The sequence below is a fragment of the Thalassophryne amazonica genome, chromosome 22 (assembly GCF_902500255.1).
Source record: "Thalassophryne amazonica chromosome 22, fThaAma1.1, whole genome shotgun sequence".
Classification (NCBI taxonomy): Eukaryota; Metazoa; Chordata; class Actinopteri; order Batrachoidiformes; family Batrachoididae; genus Thalassophryne; species Thalassophryne amazonica.
In genome coordinates, this window is record NC_047124.1 from 28,827,685 (window position 1) to 28,850,826 (window position 23,142).

General features: G+C 40.5%; 1 protein-coding gene across 4 annotated transcripts in view; it reads left to right on the top strand.

The window, feature by feature from the left end:
- cacna1c (calcium channel, voltage-dependent, L type, alpha 1C subunit) overlaps positions 1-23,142 on the top strand; it is a 531,481-nt gene that overhangs the window by 332,980 nt on the left and 175,359 nt on the right. For 2 of the 4 annotated variants that reach the window (XM_034163902.1, XM_034163901.1), the window contains exon 1: positions 21,513-21,793. In XM_034163902.1, coding sequence (XP_034019793.1) covers positions 21,737-21,793 — 57 coding nt within the window. In that variant the 5' untranslated portion in view covers positions 21,513-21,736. Of the gene's footprint in view, positions 1-21,511; positions 21,794-23,142 lie in introns of those variants that run through there. The other 2 variants (XM_034163903.1, XM_034163900.1) reach the window with 2 other exon arrangements.

Sequence of the window (23,142 nt, forward strand, 5' to 3'; positions counted from 1 at the left end):
GGGAACCTTCACTAACTCCTTCCCTCCTTGCATATCCACCCCCCCCCCCCACTCTCATCCCTGGCCACCTTATCTGTTCATTTGTTTGCTGTCCTCCATCTTTACCTTATTCACTTGTCCCCCCCTTAACGTTCTCGCCTCCATCCCCTCTGTGGTCCATTCTGTCTGTCCCTCCGTCTCTCCCCACAGGTCAATGACGCAGTAGGAAACAAGTGGCCTTGGGTCTATTTTGTCACCTTAATCATCATCGGCTCCTTCTTTGTGCTAAACTTGGTTCTTGGTGTGTTGAGCGGGTAAGGTCAGGGTCAAAGGTCACTCAGAACTAACATCTGGGGGATGAAGCAGGGGCGACTGTTTCCCCTTTGTGATTTTCTACTTGGAGGCTTTTGGTCTTTTCTTGCTGCTTTGTATTTCTGGCTTCATTTATGTAAGTTTACAGTGAATTAATTGGATTTTTTTAATGAAGTTGATATAAGTGCAGTTTTACATAACACACACACACACACACAGCAATTAAATTATTAACTATTTTAATGAGATTTATTACCCTCACCGTGTTGTTTGTCTGTATGTTTATTTGTTTTCAATATCCTCAAAATGCAAAGAGCCATTCCACTCTGTCTTTGGGCCCATCTTCTCGCAAACGAGGCCTTTTTGAGATCATAGGTTGAAGGTTAAGGTCAAATCAGAGGTCAGATTATGGTGTCTGTGGTGATTATGTTCAAAACGCAAAGAGCAGTTTAAATCAAACTGGAGAGGTAAACACTGTGTGGACCATCCTCTCACAGCAGAGGTCACCTCAAAGTCATAGGTCAGAGGTCAAATCTGAGGTCTCATATTAACAGGGATTATCTTTAAAAACACAAAAAGCAATGTCATCAACTTGGTGGATATAACTCTGTAAACGTCCTCTCACGACACAGGCCATGTCAAGGTCATAGACCCAGATAGGTCAAATATAAAAGGTCATGTCAACAGTGATATCTCCAAATGCAAAGAACTATGTCAGTCAAGTTTAGGGGATAACCTCTGTGGGCCTCTAGCATCACAGGTCATGTCAAGGTCTAAGGTCAAGGTCGAGTCACAGGTCGCTCTCTACTATCTGTGCTGATATCTTCCACATGTAAAGAGCAGTTTCAGTCAGTCTTGAGGGATAAACTCTGTGGCCATCCTCTTGCAACATAGGTCATATTGAAGTCATAGGTCAAAGGTTGCTCAGAGCCCATCTAAAATACACGAATCAGCATATCTCAGGGAACTAGGTGGGATACTGAAACAGAGTTTCTGTGTAGACCAACAGCTCTATCAGTGATATCACATGATATGTTGAGTGAAGTCGATGTCTGTCTGCGATCGTCTGGTTTCCTTGTTCTAATCTGTAAATATGCTTACAGCTGAGTTTCTATTTGTATTTTCACCTAAATTCAAGCACCATGAAAACGTTTGTAAATTTAAAAGCAACTGATGCCTATTCTAATTGCTATTTAAATTGATCAGGTTATTATTTTTCTTGTTGGTATTTTACAGTTTGCAGTGAGTTACATTGTGTGATATTCATACTTTATTATGCTGAAAGTTTTGGTGTTTGTTCCATTTTCCATGAACTCAAGACCTTGTTGTTTTTTGCAGCAATCCAGCAACTTACTTCTGACCAATGAATGATTTGTCCAGTCTTAGAAGCGAGTGAACAGCACTGTCACTTATCACTAAGGGCCCTATCTTGACTACCTATATCACACAGCCTATAATGCATGGCTCAAAGGTTTTTGGGGCATGTCCAGTTCCACATTGTTATTTACAGAGCATAAAATCTGAGCACAAAATATCACAGTGGGCACAAGGGTGTTGAAGTCATCCCCTAAATTAGCCATGGTTTGAGTATAACATGAAATAAACCAATTTGCATCATCTGTCATCTCCTTTAAGAGTTGGAGTATTTCAGGCACATTCTCATTTAAAAAGCAGACTTGAGTGAGACCTTGTCTGAAAAGATAACGATTTGTGCCCACCAAAGCTGCCTGAGGTGAAGCACTGAAAAAGTAAGATGAAGGGGTTTTTGCATGAATTGAAACTTTTATTTAATTTGATAGTTGGTTTTATTCACATTTATTGTGTGTAGACGTAGGCTGCATTGATTACGTTTGCATGCAGCCTTTCATAGCCGGAATATTATCAATACCTGGTTTGCGCATGGCCATGTAAACACCCGCAAAAACCCGAATATGCTCATATTCTGGTTTTAAAAACTCGAATATGACCCCTGGGTTACTCCTTATATCAGGTCATATAAACACGCATCGGGATATCGCCATAGAAAGGAACATTATTTTGTGTTCTGCGCATGTCCTATCCGCAAGGAATCTTGGTCTTTTGAGTACGGCAACTACTTGTATGCGGCACGCGCAGCCCACCGGACACCACAGAAACAGAGGTAAACAGCACATTGTGTTCTGCGTCCTTGTCAGGCGGGCCGGTCGCGGCACCGGTCACCACAATTGCTCTGCCTCCGATGCAATTACTGAGTCTGCGGGCTTGGTAAACGCCGCAGCAGGCCACTCACGCCGCCCCCCTCTCTGCTGTGCGGAGTTGCGGTAACTGTGGCAACAGGTCCAGAGACTACGCTCGCTGTTTTGATGTGGAGGCAGCCCGCAAGGATAGATTTCTTGTGGAAAAAATCCACAGCGCCGCAGGGTCTCGGTATACTGCAGCCGCAGAGCTCCGTGGCCATGACTTGGATTCTTTGCGGGTCCCGCATCCGTACCCCCGGAGGCAGTGAGCGAAGGGAGAGCACACGCATTGTATTCTGCGTGTGTCTGTTATAATCTTCTCGCCCAGAAGAAAAAAGAGAGTGTTTACACAGGAGAGAAAAGTGAGGAAATGTTGATGCCTGCTTGAGAAAAGTGTATAAAGTGTTTAGTGAGGGGTTTTACACAAAGCAGGATTTGCACGAACCCAGACCAAATCAAGCACCTGAAGACGTGTGTCGCTGTTTAGATGGGGATATTCCAAATGATACCAATGACCATGTATACAGGAGTAACTCTGTCTGCTTAAGCATGTAAATGGGTTATTCCTAATGATTCAGAAACTGGAATATTGACCTTATCCTGAATATTAATGGCATGTAAACGTAGTCATAGTCAACCTGCTTATGTATGGTGCATCTGAGAGTTGTGCTCTTAAATGCTAGAAATACACTATGTTGGACCTTAGACCAGGTTTTTGTTGGTCTATGGTGCAATCACAGTCTAGCCACATGTCATTTTATACATACATTTCTGCTTGGAATTTATAGGACATGGGTGCTGGGCAAGACAACTACAACTGCGTCAGGTGCAGTGCAAGATAGGGCTCTGGGTGTTCAGTTCTCAGAGCTGCTGCTGTTCCAGAACACATTGTCATTTAATAGAAAAACAGCGATGAGTTATCTGTATGGCGTCAGACCCTCAGTGGGCCAAATATCAGGACAAATACAAACTGTTTGTACACAGCATAAATACTTAGCAGTCATTTTTCAGCAGTTCAGAATGTAACTTTAACTTGTCACTAATTCCCACATGGCACTGCACAATCAAGAGATGCAACGAAATAGAAGCACTGAAATTTGATCATTGTAATTAAGCATTCAGCATTGATGTGGACAAAATAATAGTTTTTTTGTAGAAACATGACAAATGTAGGTCCTATCTGCAAATATTTTTACCTAGTTTGCTTGAGTGTTGACATTTTTTTTTACATGAATCATTATGTCAAAAAGATTGTGTTCAAAAATACTTGTGGAATAGAAAGCTTAGTGTGATAAGGAGTTGAAGAATCTGGGGATCTGGGATCAAGCCTGTATGTGTCCCTGGACATGACATGGCTGGGAAAATAACCTGCAACAGACTGGTGTCCTATCCATAGACCACCAATGGTATCTGGGAATAAGGTCTAGGAGCAGGCATTGATGTCAGATCCACCACACCACAGAATTGCCTCAGGTCCTGGATGGCAAGTACCCAAGCATACAATTGGTTCATCGCCACCTTAAAAGTAACAGTCTATTTGCCACAGCAAGGTGAAACATGGCCATGTCCTTAGATTTGTCCAGTTGCCAGGGTCCTCAACGCTAAGGATCTTGCCCAAAGAAATGAGCCAAATGGCCAAAATGTATCAGCTGACGTTCCCTCACAGTGCAACCCAGGAACAAGCACCAGTGTAAAAACTGAGGATAAACATCCCTGAGCCTCCACCTGAGAATCACTACACTCTTTGCGACTGCAGTAAACCTTCATACTGCATTCCAGTTCCAGTTGCCTCTGTCAGAAGTTGGAATTCCTGAATTATAATTCATTCCAGTTTTCACACATCATAAATTGGAAAACAAGATGGACAGCTCAAAGAAAGCCTTGTTTGGACTTGTTCGTTTAGAGTATATAGTGCTACAAAACAAATATGTGGCCCAACAGATGTGTTAATAATAGCTACCAGGTTAGCCAATACGGGTGGCACCAGCTGATAAACATTATGGGGCATTTTTAAGTATAAAGACATCATAGCACCATGTCCATAGAGAGCAATAAGACAGTAATGTGCATGTAATTGTACACATAAAAGACAGAGGTCCTAAAAAATAAATAAAAAAATAACAAATCGGGCGGCTTTCACTTCAGAGCATCCATCTTGGATTTGATTGGATTGTGATTTGCGATTGGTCATGAATGACAACCTTGAGTGGTGTTAAACATTGTTTATTAACGGCAGGGACAGGCTTGGTTCTTATACAATAAGGCAGTTCCACTGAAGGCAGAGTTTCCAATCCGAGAGGTGTTATACAAAAAGGCCTGGCTAGGGTTGGGTGCACAACTGTGTCTTAGGACATTAGGCTAATTCTAAGGTCAGCATACATAGCAATGTTCAGAATTGGGAATAGCTGAACACTAATAGAACTCACTGAGAACACTAGAAAGTGGGTAGAACTGTGACCATCTGGCAAGGGACACAGTTGAAATTAAATGCATGTTAAAGGACGCTAGTACATTCACAGTGGAAACACAAGGACATGACAGCTTGAAGGATAAAACCTGTAAGAATTAATAGCTGATGATGAAATTACAACGGTCCATAATCACAGAGGAAATCTAATATTAGATTGGTGATACTGTGAGATGACAGAGAAAACACAAAAAATCCATACCCAAAGAAAAGAAGACATTAAGCACATATGAAAACTGAACGTAAAGCCAGAGAGACACCTGCACTGTGCTCTGTGCGCCGTGGCAAAACAAACAACATAGAGAAACCACTAGAGTGTTCTGCAGGTGGAAAAAACTAACCAGAGATCTATGAGGGGCAATTCAGAAGTTTTGAGCCTAACCCAGAAAAAGTAGGGTGTGGTTCCCCATATTTTGAATTCTGAGAAACCAACATTTCTCGAGAATGTGTGAAATTTTGACTCATTGGGTGCAATGTTGAGAAATGTTGACGTTTCATTGAGTTAACGAATCACAATTATGACACAAAAACACCACAATTTTCAATGTGAAGGGATTTTAGGAGAGTTGTATGAAGGTGTTGGAGCAAAAGTGGGAAATTTTTCCGCAGCTTCTTGTGATGTCGTTTTTTTTTCCATATGTATGTACTGCAAAATAGGGATCATGTTTAGGGGGCATGAAGTCTCTGATTGACCTGTTTCTGACCTTTGACACAGACTACAAAGTGACAGAAGCTTGATGGGGAAAACAGCAGAGATCAGTCCGTTCCAAACAGTGGGGGCGGGGGAGCTGAGTCTTTGTCTGAGTTGTGACTAATGTTGCTGTCAACACACTACAAAGTCTGACCTTTTACCAGCTGCTTCTTCCATGTTGTGTGTGGGACTTAGATTGGCATAATAAGTAATGGTGAAAGAGGAGGGCAGAAAACTGATGTCTGGATTTGATCCCATACGTAAATACAACGGCCAGAGAGAACGAGGGCCTGAGAGGAATACAGAGATGAGCGTAAAGATGAAACTATGATGATCAGAGCTTATCAGAATTGTCTTTATCGCTCAGCTGCTCACACTCGCACAAAGATCAATAGTGTCGGGTGTCCTAATTTTCAAACAAACAAGACAGTAGCGTTTTGTCCTATTGCTCATCGATCAGCGATGTGTGTGGGTTTTTTGTTGTTGTTGCAGTCACATGACTAAATGGAGACAGTTTTTGCTCTTCGGTGCAGAAAGATTGCAAATAGCATCCATCAAGTCCAGTATCAGGGCAGCAGGGGTACAGCGATATGGTTTTTAGAGCCTATTTACACATGATGTGATTGAATCCAATATTTGGTTTCCATCGCAAAATGTCTGCTAATCATTAATTTTATGAACCTATAAGCATTAGACTAATTGAATTGTATGTTTTGCATTTGATGACATTGCACAGTTTGATTTTCATTTCATTGTTGAATGACGGCTGAATGTAGCCAAGTCATCATAGTGTACTCGCTGTGCTACAACATAATAAAAATGGCTGCCACTGTCCAGCGCTTAGTTGTGGCAGCTCATTTACAGTCACATGGTTACAGACGGAGCCTTCTGTCTGCATCCAGGGTCGATCTTGGGACATCTGTGGATTAGATATACTTTATTGATCTCACAGTGGAGAAATTACGTTTACACTCCAGTTACCTCAGACAGCAATTAGTCCACAATTATTACTTGTTTACCGTAATAATGGCACACATCAGAATTAAAGGCAACACATACACATTTGACATTGTTTATGTGCACTAAGTTTGAAGAAGTCCGTTATCCAAATTGAGGCAAGTGGGTGAAGGTCACGCAGCAACCCTGAGATGTGCCACCCACAGCTTGGGGGGGAGTGGGCTTGCAGCTAAAACTACACCGCCCCCGCCGAAGGGAGAAGGAGTGACGTTAGCGGCGCCGGAAAGGGTTGGTGTTGATGGGGGAAGGAGGGGGTGGAGGGAGGGAATGGAGCATGCTTCAGTCCTGTCAAAAGTTTATTGTCTTTGTGAGATGAGATAAGAAACAGCCAAATGATCCCCAGGCCGAAACAAATCCCTCTGGAGGAAAAAACAGTCAATTTTACCTTCAGGCTTGATAAGCCTGTAATGTTATGGTTACAGTACAACCCCTGGCAAAAATTATGGAATCACCGGCCTCGGAGGATGTTCATTCAGTTGTTTAATTTTGTAGAAAAAAGCAGATCACAGACATGACACAAAACTAAAGTCATTTCAAATGGCAACTTTCTGCCTTTAAGAAACACTATAAGAAATCAAGAAAAAATATTTGGCAGTCAGTAACGGTTACTTTTTTAGACCAAGCAGAGGAAAAAAATATGGAATCACTCAATTCTGAGGAAAAATTATGGAATCACCCTGTAAATTTTCATCCTCAAAACTAACACCTGCATCAAATCAGATCTGCTCGTTGACATTGACCCTGTGCCATGACATTGACCCTACGTGTCTTTTTGCAAGGAATGTTTTCGCAGTTTTTGCTCTATGGCAAGATGCATTATCATCTTGAAAAATGATTTCATCATCCCCAAACATCCTTTCAATTGTCCAAAATATCAACGTAAACTTGTGCATTTATTGATGATGTAATGACAGCCATCTCCCCAGTGCCTTTACCTGACATGCAGCCCCATATCATGAATGACTGTGGAAATTTACATGTTCTCTTCAGGCAGTCATCTTTATAAATCTCATTGGAACGGCACCAAACAAAAGTTCCAGCATCATCACCTTGCCCAATGCAGATTCGAGATTCATCACTGAATATGACTTTCATCCAGTCATCCACAGTCCACGATTTCTTTTCCTTAGTCCATTGTAACCTTGTTTTTTTCTGTTTAGGTGTTAATGATGGCTTTCGTTTAGCTTTTCTGTATGTAAATCCCATTTCCATTAGGCGGTTTCTTACAGTTCGGTCACAGACGTTGACCCCAGTTTCCTCCCATTCGTTCCTCATTTGTTTTGTTGTGCATTTTCGATTTTTGAGACATATTGCTTTAAGTTTTCTGCATGATGATTTACTCTCTTTTAAGAGTTTGATAATCCTCTCCTTTGTTTCAATTGACATATCTCGTGTTGGAGCCATGATTCATGTCAGTCCACTTGGTGCAACAGCTCTCCAAGGTGGGTTCACTCCTTTTTAGATGCAGACTAACGAGCAGATCTGATATGATGTCAGGTGTTAGTTTTGGGGATGAAAATTTACAGGGTGATTCCATAATTTTTTCCTCAGAATTGAGTGATTCCATATTTTTTTCCTCTGCTTGGTCTAAAAAAGTAATCATTACTGACTGCCACAATCTTTTTTCTTGATTTCTTATAGTGTTTCTTAAAGCCAGAAAGTTGCCATTTGAAATGACTTTAGTTTTGTGTCATGTCTGTGATCTGCTTTTTTTCTACAAAATTAAACAACTGAATGAACATCCTCCGAGGCCGGTGATTCCATCATTTTTGCCAGGGGTTGTAGTAAAATCACTTTTTAACAGTTCCACTTGCACAACCAAATCCCAATTATGAATTAAGAATATTCACCGGCTTCTGAAATCTTCAACTTCAACTGCAAGGCACGCATCTGCTCCAAGATGTCATCCAATTTGCGTCTGAGTTCAAGAGTCATCGCAGTCTGAGAATGCACTGCCTTGCCAACCTCGTTAATCATGATGGACAAGCGAGGGGCCATGGTTCTTGATGCCGCCGTCTTTCCAATTTTCCGGTAGATCAGGGCAGCACATAAGTCAAAAAGTACCAGCCCTGCCACCATGAGACCAAGAATGAATAAATCCTCGACGTCCTCAACGGAGAAAGGCGCCAAGCATGCCACACACCAGGAACTCCAGGCGTCGAGAACATAGCCCGCAGGATACATTCCATCTGGGCAGGTAGGATCCCCCGGTCCTAACCTTCTTGTAGAAAAAATGGTGTCAATAGCATTCAGAGACCAGCTGATCAATTCCATGGTTAATCCAATAGTAGTCCAATAGATCCAAAATCCAATATAATTTGAGGAATTCACAGTCTGGTGAAGTAGGGACTTGAAGGTTAAAGGCAGAGAACAGATAAGGGAGAGTGGAGGAGATGCGACCACCCTCGTCGGAGTCCCAAGCTTCTGGGTTTGGGATGTGTTTGCTTCTTTGGCTTAGGAATGTTGTTGCACGCCGACAAACACGTGGCCCTTGACAAATCCTTAGCCTGGCCTTATGGGTGGGAAATCTCACATGATCGGGGTCTGAGGATTAAATTTCTAAGAAAATATTGCTCACTTGTGCGAGAGGTGTTAGCTGTCAAGAAAGCCATGGTGTACCTGCACACCTGGCACAGTCACATCTTGACACTTTTTTGGTTCCCTTTGTGGAAAACCAAAACACTGCCCCATGAAAGTTAATGAAGTCATCACCTATTTCCCATTCCTTATTTGCTAAGGATCCTTTGACAGTGACAAAGGATGTTTTTCAAAATGTAAAAAATACACACACATAAAAAAAATAACTTGCTTCGTGAACATAATAAAATTCTGGAAAGTATTTCCACCCAAGTATTAATTTGGCCAGAAACAATTTTGCTGAGTGAGCTCAATGTAAATTTGTAACTTTGGATTTGCTGTGGTGACCCCGAATGCAAACAATGGAGCAGCCAAAGGGGCTTACTTTTTTTGTTATATTTACCCTTACAAATCTAGTTGGCCTGAGCCATAGTAATAAAGTAACAGTAACGCAAATGCATCATGTTGACCCAACAAATTTACATTAGGCCTACATTTACCTTTACAAATCTAGTTGGCTTGAACCATGGTAGTTAAGTAACAGGAATGCAATTTCTTCATGTTGACCCAACAAATTTACATTGAGATCACTCAGCAATATTGTTTCTGGCTAAGTTAACGCATTTTACTTGGGTGGAAATACTTTCCATAATTTTATTATGTTCACTGATCAAGTAAAATTTTAAGTCTTTGCATGTTATGTTAAAACTACATGATTTGAATGTGTTCAACCATAAAATTTGATTTTATATCATACAAGATCGTAGAAGCTACATGTTAGACTTAGGTTCATGTAACAAACACCCATGTTGGTTTTTTAGTGTGGCCTGAAGCCAGATATTTAACATGGTGTCCAAAATGACCTAAAATTCATTGTTATTAATTCTATTGTTTGTTGCTATGAAACACTGTAGGTGTATTGGTAATGGGAAACAGTCATTTGGTGGCTATTATGGTCACTATTTTCAATTTTCAAAATTCACGAATGAAATGATTGATGCATAAATGTATTAATGGGACCTAAAACTCACCTTTCATGGAAAATGTCATTAAAAATTAAGTCATTTGTATGTTGTTGAATTTGTTTTAATGAGAAGTCGGAACAGTTTTGGTGGCCATATTGCGTCCCATCTTGAATATCAAGCTTGAGGCCAGTTTTTCATTTTTGGCAACATCCTGATTATGTTTTGGGGTCATGAAAAATGTAGTTCTTGGGAAGGTTGGGTGGGTGGGGGGTCCTAGCTGTCCCACTATAAATTATATGATTTGTGTGGCAGTTTAAAAGCATTTAAATGCAACTATAACAGGACCAGATGTTCTGTCAGTCATGAGAAGTGTTGCTTACAGATTACGATGGACTTTGTACACTAAGAATGTAAAAAAACAAGATCTCAAACTGACAAGCAATCTATCAGTTCAACTGTACCAGCACAAATATTCAGCAGTCTATCAGTTCAACAATACAAATATTCAGAAGACATTTGTGCCGATGTTTGATCATTTTACATTCACTAAACCTTTGAATAACAATTGTGCTCCTTTAAACTGCAAATGTTTCTGCACGTCCTGTCATATTTCATCCACATTTATCTCCTCACCTGGTGCTGAGGTTCCCCTAGTGCAGGTTTTAATGGAGTGTTCCTGAATTATTTCTGCTGCCCTGAAACCTTGATGTCATTTCAGCAGGTTTCATCACTCCAGGAGTTCCAAGTCCCTGCCATTAATTTGGATTCAGTACTCAAATTGTTTAAATCTTGTTCAAAATCATATTAAAACAGCAGATTCTATTCAGTATATAACAACAAAATGAAGGTCTTCTCTGTCTGCCCCCTGATCTAAGAGAGTGGTGTGTCATGTGGAAGGTGACATGCTCACCACTTCTTGGTGTACCGCACTCACACTTTATCACATTTCAGTCATCGTTATTCATCAATGCTGCACGGTCTAAAGCACATAATGCATTTGGGGCAAAGCAACAAAAGGCTTTGTGTGTTTCCTCAGTTATTGTGTTTTGGGCCCAACATGAAATAAACCAATCAGAGGGCCACCTCTCTTTCTCTTTAAGAGACAGTTTGTTACTTTGAGGAAAGAGTTCTGCACATAAAGTATCAAACTGCGTGAGCACAGACCATCAATCATGCACCAGAGCTCCCTGAGGTGAAGCATATGAGCTGCATCTTCTCCCACCTCCTTCGTCTTTTTATGCCACCTGATCTCCTTTATGTCCCACAGGTGCAACCCCCCCCCCCCCCCCAGTGATTAAACAACTGAATTGAAGAAGCTAGCTTGTTAGCATTCCAAAAATTGTTAGCTTTCCAATGCTAGCTTCCTGTTGCACAGTGCACACTGTCTCTCTGAAATCTATGTAAAAGTCCTTTTTTTGTTCAACATATTCGAGGCAAATTCCAAACTGAAAAAAAAATGGAAGGCGGAGCTTAGCACATATGTTGGACATCACGGACGTTTCCATACAAATGATTGGGTAACCAGTTGTCAAGGCTACATATATAGAGGTATTTGAAAATGAGGAATGAAGACCAACACACCCATGGTTGCGACAGATGAGCAGAAGTAAGCTAGCTATTGAAAGAACATGGGCATGAAAATGGCAATAGTGTGAGTTGAAAAGTAGCAATAATACTTGGTTTGTGGACTCCTTTCTACTGGGTGTAAGAGCGGACCCTAAAGCTGATCCTTAAAGCTACAGTGTTTAGGATATATGGGCATTTATTAGCAGGAATGGAGTATAGCATTCATATCCACCTGTTAATTTGTGTAGAAATACCTGCAGCAATGTATCATGTGTTTTTGTAAGCTCGGAATGAGACCATCAACATGGAGGCCACCATGTTGGTGTAGAAGCCCAAAGGGGGCATACTTACTTCCCTGCACACCATCTACTGGTTGCTAGCTCAGGCTAACAAGCCTAATAAACCCTTGGTTATGCTTATTAAAAGAAAACCCAAGGGATCAGAAATCCCTGTCACCAAAGAATCGACAATGTGAAGAGATACAAAATTGTGACTGGTGACGGCATAATGCAATCTGCAGCCTCACCACTAGATGACACTACATCCTGCACACTGTAGCTTTAAAGATTCTTTGTGTCTATCTGAATGTGCATTTGTCTGTATTTACGCACTAACATCTTCTCTTCTTGGCAGAGCTTTTTGTCTTTCATCTCTGCAGTTTTTTCCTCTGTGAAGCACAACAGTCTCCTCATAATGTTATTCTACTTTGTGTATTTTAGACCTCTTCAGTCTAGACTTTCAGATTCTTTGTCTTCTCCTTCTGTTTTCTCAGAGAGTTTTCTAAGGAGAGGGAGAAGGCAAAGGCACGTGGAGACTTCCAGAAACTCAGAGAGAAACAGCAGTTGGAAGAGGACCTCAAGGTAGGTTGATCTAAGCTGCACACCTGCCATTAAGCAGAAACAAAAGGACTAAAGGTGACATCACAAAGGGAACAACCCTTCTTAACACCAGCAAGGAGCACGTTCAAAGAGAAGAACAAATCCCATCGGTGTGGAGAAATGAAGCAGCCATGATACAAGCGCTGCTCTGCTGATGTGACAGGAGCGCTGAGCGACACACTAATGACAGTGTTTGTGTGTGACTGTAGGGCTATCTGGACTGGATCACTCAGGCTGAAGATATCGACCCGGAGAATGAAGAGGAGGGCATGGACGATGACAAGCCAAGAATCGTGAGTACTGCAGCCTGTGTATTTGTGGCCGGTAAAAGCATGAGAGAGAGCAATTTTTTTTTTTTTTTTTTTGAGGGTGACTCTGTGTGTGGTGATGGTAAGCTGCTTTGTGGATGTATGGCCACTGATAGTTTTTCACTTTTGAGTAGAAGTGTTGTAAAGTCATCTGCCAAATGGGCATTTTGTATTCACTGCAGAAAGAGTGTGCAGGGACAGTTGCATTTTATGTCAAATTTAATGTCAAATGATCGCATGGTCTAAAGTGTAAACTTGTTTTGGATATTCTTTGGGCCCTATCTTGACAATTGTCTAAAGTGCATAGCACAAGACCATTTGTGGTGTGTCCACCTGTAAAATATGTTGTGTGATCCACATTTGTGATTTGTGATTTACCTCTGTGTTTTCCCTATCCACCAGATCATTATTGTAAATAAGAATTTTTTTTCTTAATAACTTACCTGGTTAAATAAAGGTTAAATTAAAAAAAAAAATCAAATCAGCTCAGCTTTGTGATGCACAGAGCGTGTAGTCTGAGCAAGTATTGGCTCACTTAATTAGTCATGATGTAGTTTGCACAGCTAACCTAAAAGTTAGCTTTGATAACTATTAAACCGCTAACTGAAAAGTTAACTTTTATAACGCTAAACCGATAAACCGATAAAAAAATTAGCAGGAGTTACAGCTAGCCGCTAACCACGAGCTTTTAATATTGACTCTGTCGCGGCCACTTTGGATTACACTGTCAGCTACTGATAAGACTGTTTCGAGTTTAAGCGCTGCATGGGGCTGGTGGGTAAATTCAAAAGCAATCACAAACAAAAAAGGAACACACAAAAAGTAAATAAATAAAAAATAAAACCCCAAACACTGTCATCATGTTTATCAAAAGCAGTAAAGCGCAGTATTAGAAGTCACAGTTTCTCTATATTATATATTTATAAACTGTTAGCGGAGCTACCGCTCATCCGTATTGGGTTCACTAACACAAAACAAATGCACGAAAATTAAATTAAATAAATAAATACTGACTTTTGAGCTGCTTACATAGCATTTTTGTCTACAGTGTAACTTCTTGTCTTGTCTGCGCTTGTGTACTCTGACCTGTGAACCGGAAGTGTTAGCTACCTCTTTGTGTTCATGAACAGAACGTGTATGATTTTACAAACATTTTTGACCGTTAAATTTGCCACTTTGCCAGCAAAAAAAACAAAAAGTTAGTAGACTGAAAGTTAGCGGAACTAAATTTTGCAGAAGCTAATTCGTCCGCTGATGGTTTTCAGAGTTACCTGAAAAGTTAATCCACTAACAAAAATGTTAGCTTCACTAATTAGTGATTAGTGGATTAGCGGAATTGTGCCCACCACTGGTAGTTTGGGCAATGCATGAATAAATCAGATTGTCGCCTGACATCGCTTAGGAGCAGAGCTGGCCACTGTATGCTATTTCAGCTCAAGCTAGGTGTTATCTACAACACGACAAAGGGGCGTTGTATGGCAGTGTGGAGGAGTGTCCGACTCCCACCATCCCCGCACCTTCCCGTAAGAACTGGGGTGGTGTTGTGATGTCTGTTTTCAGGGATTTTATGGATCTGTCTTTGATTTATTTTCTCCCCTTAAAACAGAAGTGACCAAACTCTTCCCTTTGGCTATAAATTAATATGACTGGATATTCAACTTGTTCAACAAAATATTCAACTTGCGTGAATTACCATATCCGCACGCTGGACAGCCCTGGCCGTTCATCAGTCTACTCCCCTTTTTAGAAGAAAGTTGGTTGAACACCACTCACCCATAATTATTAAAAACAAAGCAGAGTTGATGTTGTTTATTTATGTTGAAATGTGCTCTAATTTTGAAAAACTCTTGTGCTAGAAAATAGGAACTATTTCGAGGCAATTTCTAGCTTTGTGAAAGTTAAGATGAAATTCTGCTGTGAAAGATTTTATGCAAAAGTCGCTTAACATCGACTGGGCGTCCAGTGGCAAGTTACAAACAAGTACAGGACAGAAAAACCATTGGGAAAGTTCTCTATCTGACGTCCACTCAAAGAACTGAACTGACTCGCCAGACATCAGCTGACAAAGAACACATTTAATGAATGAGAAAAGGACATAAAAGGACAAAAACAGTGAGTCATTTGTGATTTATTTTTTATTTGTGAGTAAATCAGACATTTTATTCAAACGAGCGTTCCGATGAACATAATATTGGCCACGTTTAGTCATCGCCCCACCCGCTCTTCAGGCAGAATTTGGCAGGGTGCGCCCTGGGCACTCTGACGCACAAATACAGTATATGCAGTTTCATTCATTTTCTACAGCTGCTTATTCCAATTAAAGCCCCGGTCACACGGCAAGCCAAAACAAAACAAGAAATCTGGACTTGCACTGACTTTCGGAGACATGGTTTAACCGTTTCTGTAGCTGGTGCTTCGTCAGAATTTTCAAACTGTTAAAAATATGAACGAATCCTGACGACAACTTCAATTCATCTGTATTCCGGTTCCTCATCATTTGTGTAGTTCCCGTACCATCAGCATTCCGTTTAATTGTCGTCCAACTTCGTCCAACCTCCCATGTCCGACATCTTGCACGAACATTGATGATATCTGAACAGATCAATAACTAAAGATCCGACGAGATGAACGTAAGTCGTCCATTTGTGGGACGAAACACAACGTTTCCATAAAGAAACAATAGCGACAAGAGCGTTTGATCAACTACTTTAATTGTTTACGCACATTGCAGCTGTCTTTGGCTGCAGTGTGCATGTGCACGCATATGTTGTAGTGAAGACAGACATGTTGTCAAGACAACCAGATCCTGCAGCTGCAAAGCATTAAGGTCGCCATTTGCTTTGATTTTCTTTTGTTAGTTTCGGTTTCATTTCAGTCTTTCATGCGCTCTGCACTCGCAGGCTTTTCGGTGATGGGAGAGGTGCCGGCTCATTTGTCCACTTTTTCTCAACGATTTGTGGCTTTTTGACTTTTTCCTTCGTTCAGCTATCACCGTGTGACCAGGCCTTAAAGGTCACGGGGGAGCTGGAGCCTATCCCAGCTTTCATTGGGCGAGAGGTGGGGTATACCCCAGATGCCAGTCTATCTCAGGGCCACTGACAGAAGTTGACAAATGCACCTGGAAAACACAGAGAACATGAACACTCCACACACAAAGGACCAGGTGGGAAGCAATCCTACAACCTTCTTGCTGGGCAACAGTGTTGACGTTTCAACATAAAGTCACTTCTATTAAATTTGCTTAACAATAATTTAGTTCTTCCAGAGACCTTGTGAATTGCCATGGTGGAGCCAAAAAAGGTTGGGCCACACGAAACAATCACAAAATGATGTTTTGTTTGACTGATTCACAGTTTTGTTTGGGTTGAAGACAGTCACGCACTCTCTTCTGTGAGGTTTCACCACCGCAGCCTCTCTCTTTCACTCACTTTGAGAAGTTCTCAGTCTTCAAAGAGAGTAGCGGGCAGAGTATAAGCGCAGCGCTGCTCTTGCAGAACATACAGCTTTACATACCATGACGGCAGCGCTCCCGACTCTTTCAAACGCATCTTGTGTTTGCAGAATGAGACAGCATTGCCATCATGATAAAGAAGAACAGACAGGTCCTGAGATAATACTGTTGACTCAAGTGAGGTTTTCTGTGAGTTAACAGATCTGCGCACAATGCGTCAAAGTGTGCCTGTGGAGTGTAACCACCAAGGGTCCCTGAGGTGAAGCAGAATAGCAACTGTTACGTTTACTTAATTTTTTAACTGTTGTTTTTCAAAGGCATCTTATAAAGCTGTATGATAAAACATTGACCTCTCCCCTGGAAAATGGAACTGTGACACAGTGGACATGTGTGAGAACTCTCTTTCCTGTTCAAACATGTCTGCGAAATATGTACATCTTTGATTTCCCAAGAGGATCTCTGAACTCCTATTTTTTCATCACAGTGTTTTTGCTTCAGTTTTACATGGAAGATTTTTTGTTTTGTTTTGCTTTGTGCCCTTTCCGTTACATTTACTAACATGCTTCTTCAGATGCACAATGCTAACATTAGCATATGTAGCATAGCAGTGCTAGTCGATCTGTGAACAGCATACAACATAGGTGTCCAATGTCTGGATGCCCCCCATCATCCACGATGTTGCCACAGAAAGGAACTTGTGACATTTTGTTGCTGTATTTTGACCCATGTGGGCCAAAATTCTAAATTATTTGCAGTCAAAACGTCCAGCCACAACAATTTGGTAATATTGCAGATAAATATTATATAAATATTAAATAATAATATGGCAACACAGTGGCTTAGTGGTTAGCACTGTTGCCTCACAACAAGATCATGGGATCAATTCCCAACTGGGGCCTTTCTGTGTGGAGTTTGCATGTTCTCCCCGTGTTTGTGTGGGTTTCCTCCAGATGCTGCGGTTTCCTCCACATCCAAAGACATGCAGGTCAGGTGGACTGGAAACTTCATAATTGTCCAGGTTTCCCTTGTAAAAGAGATCTTGATCTCAGTGGGATTAACCTGGTTAAATAAAAGTTAAATTAAATTAAATATTGTGAATGCTTACTTGAATACAAATTAACAAAATATAGTGGTGCCAAATAAAATCCCTTTTTTAAAAGATGTAAATGGTGCAAAAAAAAAAAAAAAAAAATCAAAAGGGAGTACAGCTTTAAGTATGTTTAAGTGCAACCATTTTTCAGCTGTTTATCATGCAAAATGGGTTAAATCGCGTAATTGCACATTTATTTTTCTTTTTATTGTTGTTTTTGTAGCAAACACCATTCAGTTTTTTTTTTTTCCTTTTTACTTTTCCTACAAATTTGTGATTAAAGATGAAGGTAGGTGTGGAAGGGTTTGTTAGACATTAATTTCTCAATGCGCTCTGGTAGCTAAAAGTGGGGTGACGTGTGGAACAGATGTCCTGACTCCATCTGGTGGATCTTTGCTCATCAACTGCCCTGAAAAGGGATCGTGGCTACAAAAGTGGTTGCTGACCACCGTCTTGTCATTGCTGAGCTCAGTGTGGACGTCGTGTTGTCACACACCCAGTGAATGAATGAACTCGCTGTTCGACAGACTGAGATAGTTTTCATATAGTGTCTGTTTGCTTTGGCGGAGAATCCGCTTGAGGTTTAAAACCTGTTTAGATGTTAGTGAAATGTGTCAAACGGCAGCAAACAGCCTCTGGGCACACACACACACGCAACATCACACATATATGCACCCTGAGGAATATGTGCACTTGTGTTCTGATGGAAATTAACACAATCAAATTAACACTGACTGTTTTCGCAACAACTCCAGAGACACCAGCCTGACACGGCGCTTGTCTCCACGGGACTGAGCACCATTTTCCTGGGGAGGAGGAGCAAATTACTGGCTTTTTATGACCCAGAGCTTTGACCTCAGACGACAGAAACAGAAATTGTTAGGAGGTTTTTGAGATTTGAGGCCATTTATTTTATGCGCATATATTGTTCGGCATGTATTCGACGGAATGATGCACGAGCTCCACGACCTGTCACGATAATACGATACATAATTACATTGCTGCTCACACTAATTATGCAGAGAACAATCTGTAGTGAACATTTAACTTGAAGGGAACAAATTGTTCTGAAGAATAAATTGTCATACTTGATATTATCTGTTTCCTGTTTATATAGTTTATAAATTATTTGTGAATTTCTGAAAAAGGTTATTTATTTCTTCCATACAGTCATTGGCATGTTATGGTATTCAAAAAAAAAACAGTACAGTTCAATACAGGCATCACAATATGATAATTAAAATGTTTTACAAAGGCTTGATCAAATTTTCACCACAAATCGTTTGCGGTTTTGGAAGCAAAACATCGACATACCTGATGGCCACTAATCTGTTCAGTGTTTGCTCGCTCACCAGCAGCATGTTGGCACATTTCAAAAACATATCTACTTGCAAAGTCCAAATCTGATTGATTCCAATCAAAATCAGCCCAATAAATGCAACGTATTTCGCATTGATTCAAATACAGATCAGAACTGTTTCTGATGTACGGTGCATGTAGTATGACCTCCTTCCTGGCTTGTCAGGTAGCAATTTCCTCAGAAAACAAGTTCTTTGTATTCCTTGACAGTTTTTCTCCTGTTGACACAATTTACACGGGTGTACCCCTGAAGACGAGTCAAAACTGCACTGCTATCCCCCCACCCCCCTTCTCGTTACAGTAATGTGGATTGCAGATGAGGTCCAACGTCATACAGAACAAGCCCAGGGCCAGCCAGTGGTTAAGACACTAAGCTAAGTAGCTAACTGTATAATTTAGTGAGGTACATTTGCACACATTTCCCTCCACGGGTAAACTATCCATGCAACCAGACACTTCTAATGATGTATTTGCCTGTTCAGTGGTAATAAGACGTAGTTTACTCTGACCATTTCTAATTGGCACATCCAAAAACACTAATGAGCCATTTAGCCCATGACATTGTTTGTATTCTCAATCAATAATGCACCAATTAAACTCATTTTTGTCTTGAGTGAGAGGATGACTCTCCAAAACCTCTACAAATAAAGCCTAGGTTGAAAAATGTCAGACCTCTCTTTTAAGAAGTATTTTGGATTGTAACTACATTTAGAAAAAGAAGAAGAAGAGCCTTTATTCTCATTGTACATATATACATACATAACTTATCTTTACTTTGCATTGTACATTTGTCAAACGTGTACAATGAATTCACTTTAATGTGTTTGCAGTATGCCCTGAGCTAATGTCAGTTACCTGGGAAAATAAATGGGGACTACTAATCATGAAATGGGGGTAAAATGTAACAAAATGGAGCAGAGTGAACCAGACTGACTCCAAATAATTACTTTTATTTAATTGTTTAGCTTTTGTTTTTTGTGAGATGTGCTCAGTCCATGTAGTAGGGGCAGGCGCGCCATCTGCCGTTAAAGAAATGAAACTTCAATTAATGGGTCAGTCTGCTCCATTTCGTTAAGTTTTACACCATTTTGTCATTGTCAGTCCCCCTTTCATCCTATTTAGCAAAAAAAAAAAAACTTAATTGAATCATATTTGGAGTCAATTTGCTACGTTTAACCACCGTTTCGTTATTATCAGTCCCCATTTCGCTCCATTTCACTTAAAATAATTAAATAAAAGTAAATAATTTAATCATATTTTGAGTCAGTCTCTCTATTTCGTTACGTTTTACCCCTTTTCGTTATTATCAGTCCCCATTTCACTCCATTTCGCTTAAAAATAATTCAATAAAAGTAATTAATTGAATCATATTTGGAGTCAGTCTGGGTCAGTCTGCCCCATTTCATTACTTTTACGCCCATTTCGTGATTATTTGGCTCTATTTGCATTTTCCATTTCGTATTTTAGTATAGCCACACTTGGACAAATAATCGCACCAGAGTAAGATGCTTTTTAGCGGGAGTTTGCACTCTTGTTTCCCTCGTAAAGTGTGGCGTTTCTCCACACAGCTGGATGCCTCTGTTTTACATGCTGGAATAAGTTTATTGTGCGGCTGCGTTTTGTTGCAATGGGCTTTAGACAAACTTTGCAGCGTGCAGTCACTTGTTCCACGTCTGTCACAGTAATCCCAAACCACTGACGAAACTCACTCTCCATTAGCAGTTAGCCATGTTTGTTATTGTGTGAAGGAAACGGGACAGGGAGGGGGGAGCTACAGAAGGTCCTGGGGACAAAAAGAAAAAGATGCGCCGCAACAAGAGGAGAAAAAAACTCTAATTTTTTATTTTTTAAACCATCCGCAACAAATAACTTGAATTAACGATAAAATTGATATATCACCCAGGCCTAATTTTAAGCCATAAAAGTGCAAATAATTACAGGTGTGGGCCCTTTGAGTGACAGCTGGTGTTTTTCAGTGAGTCCAAGATCGCGCTCGCAGAGGTAGCTAGCAGTGGCTGCTAGCTGCTGTGGATTCAACTCCATGCTTTTTGAGCATTTTGATACAAGTATCGGAGATAATATGGGTTGTTGTGTGGTTAATTTTATGAATGAACTATCTAAAAAGTCTGTGCTCCAGTATTTCTACTGAGCAAAATTTTTACATTATTTCACTTGTAAGTTAGCACCATTAGCATTAATCAGCTTGGTGATACTGAGTCAATATACCAGCCATAATTTTTAATACCTACACCCAAGTCAACCATGATGAAACTCACCACCCAATCTGCAAAAAAAAAAAAATCTATGTGTTAAATAAACACTTAACACTGATTAGCCTGTTAGTTTTGGCTTCTTTGGTAACTCTAAGATGAGGCACGTATTTGGACTTCAGTCGTCGATCTTGTATGATGCCGGTCTTGCCCATGCTTCTTTGCCCATTTATGGATTGGCCAGGAGTTAGGCAGTGTCAGGAACTGCCAAGATGGCAACATTTGGAACTGCCCCAACTGAGATTCAAACCATCCCTTCAGAAAACCTTTGGGTGACCTCATGGAGGGTTTGTCCAGAATATATATGCCAACAAAGACCAAACTTCCACTGGACATTTTATATGTCACATATAACCATTTTAGATATTTTATTAAAATTAGTATTTAAGTGTTCCTGCTAACATGTGAACACATGAATATGTTTCTTTCTTCGCCCTCTTCTATTAGCCATCATTGCAGAGGAAAAGCCGGCACCCTGCGCTCCCAACGGCTCTCACGGTCGCCATTGTATTCAGAATGGAACACATTGCAATGTAGGATGGGAGGGCCCCAATGACGGCATCACTAATTTTGACAACTTTGCCTTCGCCATGCTGACTGTGTTCCAGTGCATAACCATGGAGGGCTGGACGGACGTGCTCTACTGGGTGAGTCGGACACCACAACAGTATGTAGCCACATAACCCATAAATGATAAATGTGCTGTTTAGCACCACGAGTGCTGGAGATTAGTCTTATTTTATTATTTAAATCGACAAAGTCTTGACTTCGAAATGTTCATGTATTCATCGTCTGACTTGTCTAAAGAAAACTGGCTGAAAAAGTGATGATTTGTTTGATGGAAAACTTTCAGTTTGGTTTGTCCAAATACTGGAAATTGGAGGGACTGTGTATACAAATGGCTATAACTCCAAAATGGTTCATGCAATATTTTTGTTGAAGTCCTTGAACTGAAGTTCTAGGTCGAAGGATTGTTTCGCTTCACCTTGGAAATGCTATTGTGTGTGCACAAGGTACAATTTGTTCACATTTTGATTGATTTGTGATCATGTTTTAAGTAGTTTACACACATTTTGATTGATTTGCACACACACTTGAGAACCAGTACAACACACCAGCCTGTCTCCTCATCACATGAATTTCACTACACCTACTGAGCTTCAAGGACCCTCAGTAACTTCGCTAATTGCCTTTTACTGACAACATTCAGCGGTGGCACTCGTGGCCACCATACAAAAGCTTTCGAAGTCAAAGAAACTGACAAATAAGCTCATTTCAAGCCGCGTGTAACTTTAAAAGCACGTTTTGAGAGCAAATCTGTTAATTCTTTCCTTGAATGTGAATGAAGTGAAATCTGAGAATGAAATGAAATGAATCTACATGGAGGACTAAATGTAAAAAATTACTGATGTGTGAATTGGAAACATACATTTTTACAATTTATAGACACTTATTCTAAATCTAAAATAAAGTTTAAAAATAATAAACACGCTATTTCTTTGCAGCAAATTTGTCAAGGCCAAAACAGAGTGGCCACCAAATGTAGCCTACGGGTCTCACATTGGGGAGTTCAAGTTAAGAGAGACTAAGCACCCTATCTTAATGGCAAAAAAGAAAAAAAGCTGCGTGAAGGGATTTGTGGTGCGTTAACGAATTAGTGCCAACCTGTCAGAGTGGCTACCAAAGCTCGCTGAGGTGAATCTTGGGGATGACTTTTCAAGAAATGTTGAAAACACTTGCACTGCAAGGGATTATTCTTAAACTTTGGAAAATCCTTGGGACGTACCCTCTGCAATGTTGTCAGTGCACGGAAAACTGAATGAAAGCACAAATTTATCAAAACATTGGATAAAATTGTGTATCGTGTATAGAATAACATTTCTAGTGCTCATTGTTTTAAAATGTAGCCCTGTTATATTTCAGAAACCATTTTCAGGGCAAAGATTGTTTTTTATTCGTGCCTCAAAGATATCATAAAAGCTTTAGGAGGCGCAAT